The sequence below is a fragment of the Aedes albopictus genome, chromosome 1, assembly GCF_035046485.1.
Source record: "Aedes albopictus strain Foshan chromosome 1, AalbF5, whole genome shotgun sequence".
NCBI classification, from domain to species: domain Eukaryota; kingdom Metazoa; phylum Arthropoda; class Insecta; order Diptera; family Culicidae; genus Aedes; species Aedes albopictus.
In genome coordinates this window covers 218,873,304-218,883,327 of record NC_085136.1, presented here as the reverse complement: position 1 = coordinate 218,883,327, position 10,024 = coordinate 218,873,304, and the positions used below count along the sequence as shown (strand labels likewise).

Sequence of the window (10,024 nt, the reverse complement as noted above, 5' to 3'; positions counted from 1 at the left end):
AGATCAACATCTGGATAACGGGATTCCTCCGCAACCGTCGATTGGTAATGCAGCTGAGGGAAGGATCTGTCAGCAGGGTCATCAGCGACGGGCTTCCTCAAGGGGATGTGCTCTCGCCAACCCTCTTTAATCTATACACAGTTGGGCTACACACTATCACAGAAGATGGAGTTGAGCTGGTGCAATTCGCAGACGACTTTGGAATCATCGTCAGAGCGAAAAACACCAGCCTACTGAATGAAAAGGTGCAGGAGGCAGTCAATCTATTCAGCGAAAAAGCGGAAGAGCTGAACTTCAAGATCAACACCGAAAAAACGAAAATAATACTGTTTACGAACAACAATAACACGCTGACAGTAGACCTGAACGGCAGCCCGATTGAAACTGTGGAAAGTCATCGATACCTGGGTGTGTCGATTGATCGTTACCTGAGTTTCGGCCAACACATCAACGAAACCCGAGCAAAACTGAACGACAGATTAAACATGCTAAAAGTTATATGCGGAATCAAAAACGGAAGCCATCCACAAGCAGCAGTGAGCATTTATACTGCCCTCATCCGAAGCGTTTTTGAATACGGATGCACGGTAACGTATAATGCGAAACGGACAAACCGAAGAAAACTGGACGTCACAAACAACCAATGCCTAAGAAGAGCAACAGGATGCACCCGCACCACACCAATAAATGCGCTAACGGCGATTGCTGGACAAAACTGCTTGGAACATCGACTCGAATATGTCACTGGAAAAACCATCGCCAGATGCTTCGAAAGGCGTAACGTCGTGGCTGAGCAGCTGGTGGTTACTCCGGAAATCGACGATGAAAACGAAGGAGTGTATTCATATCAGGAGAAAATCTACCGAAAGAACTGGAATCTCTACACCAACATCATGCCACACGTTTCAACAACAACAGGAAATGTGGAAATAAATTCCACATTAGAAGGAATCTTTGGACCAAAGAAGGATTTACCACCAGTGAAGCTGAAACAAGCTGCACTTTGCGTAATGAACGGGAAGTATGCTGGACGAGGACGAATCTTCACGGATGCGTCCAAAGAGAGCATGACATGTGGCATCGGGATTTTCGTTGAAACAATAAACATGAAAGTTTTCTACCGACTCGAATGGAACACCAGCATAACATCAGCAGAACTTCAAGCACTGAAAGTTGCCATGGACATCATAGAAGTCAATCAGTTAAACCACTATGTGGTATTCACTGATTCGATGACAGCATGCCATATGCTGGCAGAGGCGATAGATAACAAAAAAGCTGAAACACTACTAGTGGAAATAATAAAAGCAGCACAAAAGTGGAAAACTACGTTTCAATGGATTCCTAGCCACGTGGGAATTTCAGGAAACGAAATGGCAGATAAGTTGGCCCGATCGGGATTACAACACACGGCGACAGTTCTAAGTCACAACGTGTTCCTCAAGGATGTCTTCGGAATACTGAAAATTCAAATGGAGCAACAAACCGCAAGCTGGTACACAACATATTCTGAAGAAAAGGGCAAGGATTTCTACGACATACAACCAAACATTCTGGAGAAACCGTGGTTCATCGGAAAAGACCTAAGAGGTCGTGACATTCGCCTACTAAATCGGCTGCTGACGGGCCATAACTACGCCAAGTTTTGGCTGGCCCGAATGAAGGTAGTTGAAAGTCCGGAATGTGAATGGTGTGAAGTGGATGAAACGGCAGAACACCTGATACTGCAGTGCCCACGTTATGGGCTAGTTAGAATGCAATTTAGTTTTGATTGTGCATATGCCAACTTGAAAGAAGTGTTCAAAACAAACAATATGATACTGTACGAAGAAATAGTAACATTTGTGAGACAATGCAAGTTGGACCTTTAAATCGAACGCAACCGTGACGAGTAGTACAACGAAGATAAAAGTCTACAGGGCATATAGTCTAGTCACTGGCCCGAAACACGAGCTGACAGAAAGGCTCGGAGAAGAAAGAAGAAGAAGCAGGCAAAATAGTTTGCATTACATTTTGACCTCCTAATTTATTAGAAAATTTATCTATTTTTACGAATACGGGAGGCGCAATGGATTTTGAGCAAATCTGCCGTCTTTGTGCGGCAGAAAAACTCAAACTGAGAGACATTTCCGGTGACGAACGGCACGCACAACTACCCGATCAGCTGCGGACCATTCTGCAGGTGCAGGTAAGGACACCCGTACTGGTTATGGGACATTTTTTTAATTACCCTCACTATCTTCCCAGTACGACGAAAACGATGCGCTACCGCAGAAGGTCTGCAAACCGTGCGTTACTGCGATGCAGCGGATACAGGACACCCTGGAGGAGTACCGCGCCAACGACATGCGAATGAGAAAACAGCTTCTCGGGCTTGAGGAGGTTGAAGTCAAATTGGAGGAGCTGGATGGCAGTGGTGCGGATAAGCCCTACAACGTGAAAGATGTGTAAGTTTTGGCCGTTAGGTTTCACGGGTACTGATTTCATCTTTAAAGGTTACTTATTTGATACTTGATCGGCTACAACTCGTAGCGGTTAGTCTACGTCGAATGAAGCATTCGTTTCCACTGGTCCTGGACCAATCGCCTTAGCAGTAGTCCTTAAGTGCTCCTCAAATGCAAAAAAACCAACGTGTGCGCGGCCTATCATAAATCTTACGGCCCCTGGTTATCTGCTGGATATGGTTTTAGCTTGTCGTTCTTCCGGCATACGAGCTACGTGTCCAGCCCACCGCAGACTGCCGTTTTTTATTCGCTTCACTATATCCATCACTTTATACTTGGTAGAATTCGTATTGTTCGCAGCACTTTACGTTCGAAGGCTCCAAAGGCTCTCCAATCAGCTTCTCTCAACATCCAAGATTTGAATGTCCAAATAAGGTTTGCTTAGGGAATAGTCCTAGACTCCTACCTACATAGCTACACCTCTGCGGCGGTTATAGTCCGTTCGCTAACCGTTATCCACCTTATAACTCGCTTCATCTACTTCCCGATCATTATGAACTTGTGTGATTCTATCGATCATTTCTTTGATTACTCCTTTCTTCTTTGTGTGGTTAATTATGATAAAACCTCTTGTATTCCATAGAAAAATCGAAGTCCTGGAGCAACGCTTTGAACTGCAGTCCCCCACTGAGGAGATAGAGCAAGCTGAAGAATGGTTGGAGGACGATTTCGCTGCTGAGGCGGAACAGTCCGTAGAAGATAATATGAGCGAATCGTTGCTCACTGATGTTAATCAGGATTCCATTGAAGTACTCGAAGAAGATGAGACCCCAGAGAAACCTCCAGCTCTGAAAAGGAAGCGAGCCGCAAATTCCTCAGAGCCAAAGAAGCAACGTCGGAAACGAGGGTCAAAACAGCCGGAAAATCCGAATCGGCCACGATTGAACGATTTCAAATGCTACATTTGTAAAAGCGATCCGCTTGGTTCGGCTAAAGATCTGCTGGATCACCTGGCGATCCATAATGATCAGCTGCCATACACGTGTACGCTTTGCGTTCAGGAACCGATCGAAATCAGACAACTACGATCGCTGAATCTCCACCTGAAGATGCACGAACAACCAATCAAGTGCGCCTACTGTGATCGCCGTTATACCAACGAGCGTGCTCGTGATTACCACGTGCAGTCGTTCCATTTGGGCGACAATGCTCCTTGTCCGTCCACGTGTGACCTGTGCGGTAAGGTGTGTCCTTCGGCTTTGTCGCTGAAGGCACACAGAAAACGGCACACTATTTCCTTCAATTGCGAATTCTGCTCGAAAGGATTCGCGGAAAAGTCCAAACTCAAGCGGCATATCTCGCGGGTTCACGAGAGGAGCGGCAGTTATGAGTGTACGATGTGTGATAAGCGTCTGACCACGATCGACGCCTACGAGCATCATGTACGGACGATCCACGAGGGTCGGCGAGACCACGAGTGCGAAGTATGCGGCCGAACATTTACAACGGCCGCCTTTCTGCGGATGCACCAGAAGCATTACGAGGGTGGTGTGTGTAAACCAAAGAACAACTGGACCCCTTACTACACCACCCGCATCAACGAAGAAGGCATTAAGCTGTACAGCTGTAAACTCTGCCAAAAGGAGGACATGCGGGCGATTAGTGAACACCTGCGAGTGCACTTTCCCGAGGAGTACGAATGTCCAATCTGTTTGATCAAGCTCCCGCGGAAATCGTCCTTCGACCGGCATCGATTGACGCATAGCGAAATCACCCACCACTGTTTCATCTGCAAGAAGAGTTTTCTCAGCCCTCGGAAGATGTCCAGTCACTTGGCCAAAGCGCACGGCATCGGGCAAATTCTGGAGACCGGGACCGAGCTACCACTGGTTTCCGACGAGGAAATAGAGTTTGACGTCGTAGGTTAAGCGGTAAGTTTTTTTTTCTTTAATAAACTTTATTGTGATCGGTGTTTAGAAAGTTTGTGTACCTCAGCTTCGAAATCCGTTGTTTGAATAGTTCATAAGGTTGAATACAAGACACAACCGCAAGGTAATTCAAAAGTTACCTACAGCTAATTGATTGATTTCAGTCCTGAGCACCCATGGTGATACAATAGGAAATCTTGATCCCGGGGTTTTGCCCACCATCGCCTTGACCTGTGGGCCAGGGCAAATTTCTGACAACTTCCTTTATTTCAAGGCTGGGCCGTCTTGAGCCTCTGGGCCCGGCTCTGATGCTTGGTGGATATTTCGTTCCCACCCCTGGGTAGAGTGTGATCGACCCACCTTTAATACAGATCTAATTGTGAGGCCATCATGCACGAATTATACACCGCAGGCAGCTATTCATGAAGACCTGCAGCCGTTGGGTGTTCTCCACTGATACACACCAAGTTTCACTGGCGTACAGCAGCCCAGATTTCACGTTCGAGTTTTTGTGCGTCGACTATTCTGGCTATTTTTTTTTTCATACATTTCTTGAGATCGCAAAATCAGCTTTTATTTTCTTCTAAACCATAGGGGGGAAATCTGCTCAACAGACACCCGAACCGGAAGTCCGGGTAGTGTGGGGTTAAGGCCGTCTTCTACAACAAAAGTAAAATCCAAGACTACTCTCTCCTCGACCCACTAAACACATTCCTATGGTCGCCGAATTCTTCGTCTCCAGCACCACGAAGGTTAGCTGTGTAGCCTGAAACAACGAACATCAATGACTCGCTCTGGAGAGCCCATCACGGCACTAGCATGCTGGCGCTTAGCCGGTTTCCCGAGCGGTTCTCATCACTCCCTTTGTCCTCGGAAGCCGGGCAGCGTCAACCCCACGCCCGCGCCCAACTGTTTTGCACACATCAAGAACTGATGCTTACGTGCAACCAAATCTGGCCTGATGAAGGCAAGGGTATCACTACCCTTAAGATCCTATCAGCTGCAGCAGAAGATTGCTGACCGAAGGGTCTCCAACTGCCCCGGCCCTTACCGCGGCCACTTAATAGCTGTAAGGGTCGATTTCGACCGCAGGGCACCGGCATGACCTACGAAGCCGACCGCGAATCCCTGGACCGCATCTGAACCAGCCATTCTCCGAGTCCTCAAGCCATCTTCTCTGAAACTCCAAGACAATGTGGGTGATAGCCGTTAAAATGACATTCCATCCAAACAAGATTGTCCGGAGTTGTGCCCTCTCCGCATGTGGCAAGCATGTGATCACGCATATTGTGCGAAAACGAGGGCACACGAACAAAACGTGTTCCGCCGTTTCCTCTAAACCAGCACAAACAAGGTATTCGAGAGAACCCGCATGGTTAGATCACCAACGCAAGCGGCAAGGGTGGAATCCCCTCAAGTGTCGGAGTACGGTACACCGAGGGTCGGGTCAGCGATCGAGGACACGCCGATCAATGGAGCGGAACTGACGCGTGCGCTAACTCGTAACAGAGATGGGCTTCCAAAGCTGCTGGTGGTCGCTGAACAGCTCGACGAGCTGATCGGATACACGAGCGGGCGGAACAACATCAGCAAAGACCTTAAAAAAAGGTCTGCTGAGGCTCCGCGATTCGGTGGCCCAGGCCAAGAAGGAGTATGATCTCTTGGTCGAGCGAGGCAAACTGACTGACGCGGGTAGAGTAGAGAGGTCCACGCAAACGGAGCGCACCTCTACAGGTGGGGCTGTAGATAAAGCGAAAATCTCGGCACAAGTCAAAAGGCCGAGATCCGTCGATGAGGAGCAGTCGGTGAGTGGTAAACGCCCGCGTAGTGCGAGCAACCCCAAGCCGGTCGCGATACGAGCTCGGGGCAAAGAACTGAAACCCCGAGTCGAAGTTGTTAAAAGTAGTGGTGACCAACCGGTCCAAGGGAAGGAGAACCCATGAATTACAGTTGGTAAAAAAAAGCGAAAAGAGAAGGTTTTGAGTAAAACCGAAGCATGCTGCGGGCTATGCGGGGCGAGAATAGTCTCTCGGAGCTAGGCGCGGATGTTAAATGCATCCGGCGCACTAGAACAAGAGAGATGATTCTAGTGCTCAAGGATGCCGTCAACAAGGGCTCCTCTTACACGGCACTAACACAGGAAGTGCTAGGTGAGAAGGTACAGGTGAGGTCTGTGACGCCGGAGGCTACCCTCCAGTGCAAGAACCTGGATCGCCACCGCGGAGGAGCTCTCTTCTGTCCTTAAGCAGCAGTGTAATGTGGATGCGCCAAGCGCATCGATCACATCAGGCGGGGCCCAGTAGGTACGCAGATCGCGACGATCAAGCTTCCAATTGGGGAAGTGAAAAAAGCAGCTGCTAAGGGCATGATAGAAGTCGGCTGGTCGTAGTGTCCCCTCAGTATCCTTTTTTTTTCTTCTAAACAATAGGGGGAAAATCTGCTCAACAGACACCCTAACAGGAAGGTTAGGGTAGTGTGGGGTTAAGGCCGTCTTCTACAACAATAGTAAAAGCCAGGACTACTCTCTCCTCGACCCACTAAAACACATTCCTATGGTCGCTAAACCCTTCGTCTCTCCGGCAGAACCGTAGCGTGGTCCCGTGGCGCCCTTGGCAAGCATCCAGATTAGCGCCCCATGACAATTGAATATCGTTAATTTGCAAAAAATTGTAGTTATTCAATTTTTAAAGTTTCTTTAAAAGCTAGATTTTGGTTTCTCGAAGAAACAAATTTACCCCGATGTTTATTTTTTTAATGTCCTAAAGTATTTTTCTTTCGTGTTTTTCTTTTTAATCACCAAAACATTTTTTATAATTAATTTCTCTTACACGAATGTAAGTACGAAAACATTTTAAATTTAAATAATCTGATTAACACCAGCAAAATAATTTTAAATTACACTTCAGATTGCTAACAATAATTATGCATAAATTTCTTCAAGAAATCGTACAGTATTTTTTTTATTTTCAGGATTTTTTGTTCAACTGATTTTTGTTTCCAAAAATACTTAATACACGGATGAAGACCGGGAGGAATTCCTGAAGAACTTTCATTATGAGTTTTTGTTTGAATCTCTAGATGAATTCCTTCTGGAATCACTGAATGAAGTTCTGAAAAAATCTCTGGAGTTTCTGCAGGAATATCTGATGAAAACTCGGGCAACATTTCAGCAGGAATTTTCAATGTAATTCATGAAGTAATTCTTGCATTCCTGGTACAGTTTGTGAAGAAATGCTTAAAGCAATGTCTAAGAATTTGTGGAGACCCACTGAAAGTATTTCTGATAGAATGCTTGGAAGAATTTTTGAAGGAATTCCTGAAAAAAATCTTAAGGAATCTCGAGGTTTTTTTTATTCCCTAGAAGGAATTGCTGAAGGAATTCATGTAAAGATTTCAAAATAAACTTTTAGAGAAATTTTGGATGATCAAGGGCGGATTTTCTAACGGAATACCTGGGGAAACTTTTGAATTAGTTCCAAATTTAAGATTTCTTGGAGGGATTCCAGCAGAAATTTATGGAAACATTTTTAGTGAACATGGAAAAAATCGAAAGAAATCACTGGAAGATTTTCTAAGCGATATGAGAGTTTTCTTCTGAGAGGTATTTCTGAGAGAATTCTTGGGATTTCTGAAGGAGTCTCTATAGTATTATCTATACGAAATAAGGCAAAATGTGAAATAAAAGTATTGAGAAATAGAAGCATGAACCCTTAGAAGATTTAAGGAATCTGTGGAGAAATTTTTGACGGTATCCTTAAGGAAAATTTCCAAATTTATCCCTGAAGGATTTAAAAAAAAATCTTTAGGAAACTATGGAAGTTTCGAAAGGAAACCTTTGACCAATTTCTTAATAAATTCCTAGATAACTCCTGAATGTCTTCTATAGGGGTCCCTCGAGAAATTTCGAGAGGAATTTTTTAAAGATTTTCTGAAGGAAACCTAGCAAGAAATTTCAAACAAATACTCAAAATAATCTGGAGAAATCTGAATCTTTATGAATACAGAACGTAAAAAATACATTATTAATTTTATGTGATATAGTGAAATCTTGATACATTCAAGAAATTGAATCATTCTGTTTCCTTCTAGCCTTAGGCCTTTTCGGCGCCCCACTGAGGTTGGCGCCCTTGGCGGGGGCCAACCTGGCCAACCACACGCTACGGCTCTGCTCTCCGGAACCACCAAGAAGGCATTGCTTCAGAGAGCGGCTAGTGCACATCGCACCCTCTAGGTTAGCTGCGTAGTCTGCAGCAACGAACATCGATGACTCGCTTTGAAGAGTCCATCACGGTAGCAAGCTGGCGCTTAGCCAGTTTCCCGAGTGGTCCTCACCACTCCCTTTGTCCTCGGAAGGCGGGCAGGGTCAACCCCGCCCGCGCCCAACTGCTTAGCAGACATCAAGAACTGATGCCCACGTGCAACCCGATCTGACCTGCCCGCAAAGGAAGGGTATCACTACCCTTCAGGCCCTATCAGATGCATCCGAAGGTTGCAGACAGCAGGGTCTCACCTACCTCGACCCTTGCCGGGTATCCCTTTCCAACCGCGGGCCTCGGATCCAACGCAGTAGACCGGTGCCACGACAGCACCGCTACCGCGACTTCCTCTCCGCGGCCACTTAGTAGCTGTATGGGTCGATCTCGACCGCAGGGCACCGGTATGACCTACGAAGCCGGCTCTGAACCCCTGGACCACCTTTTGTACCGCATCTGAACTAGCCATTCTTCGAGTCCACGCGCCACCTCCTCTGTAGCTCCCAGACGATATGGGTGATAGCCGTTGAAACGGCGTTCCAGCCAAACTCATCCCTACACATCCTCTGGAGTTCTGTCCTCTCCGCATGTGGCAAGCATGCGATCACGTATTGTGCGAAAACGAGGGCATACGAACGAAACGTGTTCCGCCGTTTCTTCTAAAGCATTGCACACTGGGCATTCGGGAGAATCCGCATGCCCGAAACGGTGTAGATACTATCGGAAGCTACCATGGCCTGAAAGGACCTGTGTCAGGCAAAATGTTACTTCCCCATGGCGCCTATTAATCCAACTATCCATCCTCGGATATTCGATCTTGACGCGATGGGAGGGCTTAACCCATTAGCACTTTAGCGCCAGTTCTTTCACCACCGCTTGGACTTTGAGTTAGATATAGGGTGCGGGCACCGGTTTTGGCCAGTCTAAGGGAAATCATTTTTATTAAAATAACCAATAATCCTATGAAAACAACCAATGCGTTAAATGAAAGGTTTCAATCTATATTTTGAAGGAAAAATGCAGAAATCAGCCAATACTTGATTTTTGTATTAAAAGTGGCACTGGCCAAAATAGAAGCTCTGCCGCAGTTTTGGCCATATTCTTAAGTTTGGTTTCTATTTTGGCCAATCGCGTGTATTTCTTATGGGAGTGGCCAAATTAGAAGCACCCTGGCCAAAATAGATATATGGGAGCAGATTTTTTAAGGAAATATATTTTTTTCCTCTAGTTTTTAATCAAAATGTGTGGTTTTCACAGCTGTAATCATCATATTGTTTAAGGATCTACTAGTAAAAATTAAATTTACGCCGATTTAGATCGCAACAGGCTCAATTCCGCACTATGGCCAAAACTCCGGACTGGCCAAAACTGAAGCTTCTACCCTATCTAGTTTACGAGT

General features: G+C 46.1%; 2 protein-coding genes across 2 annotated transcripts; both read left to right on the top strand.

The window, feature by feature from the left end:
* Window positions 1-47: 47 nt before the first annotated feature.
* LOC115260867 (uncharacterized) lies at window positions 48-1,871 on the top strand. The gene has a single exon (XM_029862199.2). The coding sequence runs from the start codon at window positions 48-50 to the stop codon at window positions 1,869-1,871; it is 1,824 nt and encodes a 607-aa protein (XP_029718059.2).
* Window positions 1,872-1,971: 100 nt separating this feature from the next.
* On the top strand, window positions 1,972-4,416 carry LOC109400132 (zinc finger protein 37 homolog). The gene is made up of 3 exons (XM_062846276.1): window positions 1,972-2,188; window positions 2,248-2,447; window positions 3,088-4,416. Exons 1-3 carry the CDS (start codon window positions 2,069-2,071, stop codon window positions 4,370-4,372), a joined length of 1,605 nt encoding a protein of 534 aa, XP_062702260.1. The 5' UTR covers window positions 1,972-2,068; the 3' UTR covers window positions 4,373-4,416.
* The last annotated feature ends 5,608 nt before the right edge of the window (window positions 4,417-10,024 follow it).

What these genes read in the sequence shown, in the direction of transcription:
- LOC109400132 (XM_062846276.1), top strand. Translation starts at nt 2,069, where the DNA reads ATGGATTTTGAGCAAATCTGCCGTCTTTGTGCGGCAGAAAAACTCAAA. An exon ending in GGACCATTCTGCAGGTGCAG is followed by an intron (nt 2,189 to 2,247) that starts GTAAGGACACCC and finishes CTATCTTCCCAG; the next exon opens with TACGACGAAAACGATGCGCT. An exon ending in CCCTACAACGTGAAAGATGT is followed by an intron (nt 2,448 to 3,087) that starts GTAAGTTTTGGC and finishes TGTATTCCATAG; the next exon opens with AAAAATCGAAGTCCTGGAGC.
- LOC115260867 (XM_029862199.2), top strand. Translation starts at nt 48, where the DNA reads ATGCAGCTGAGGGAAGGATCTGTCAGCAGGGTCATCAGCGACGGGCTT.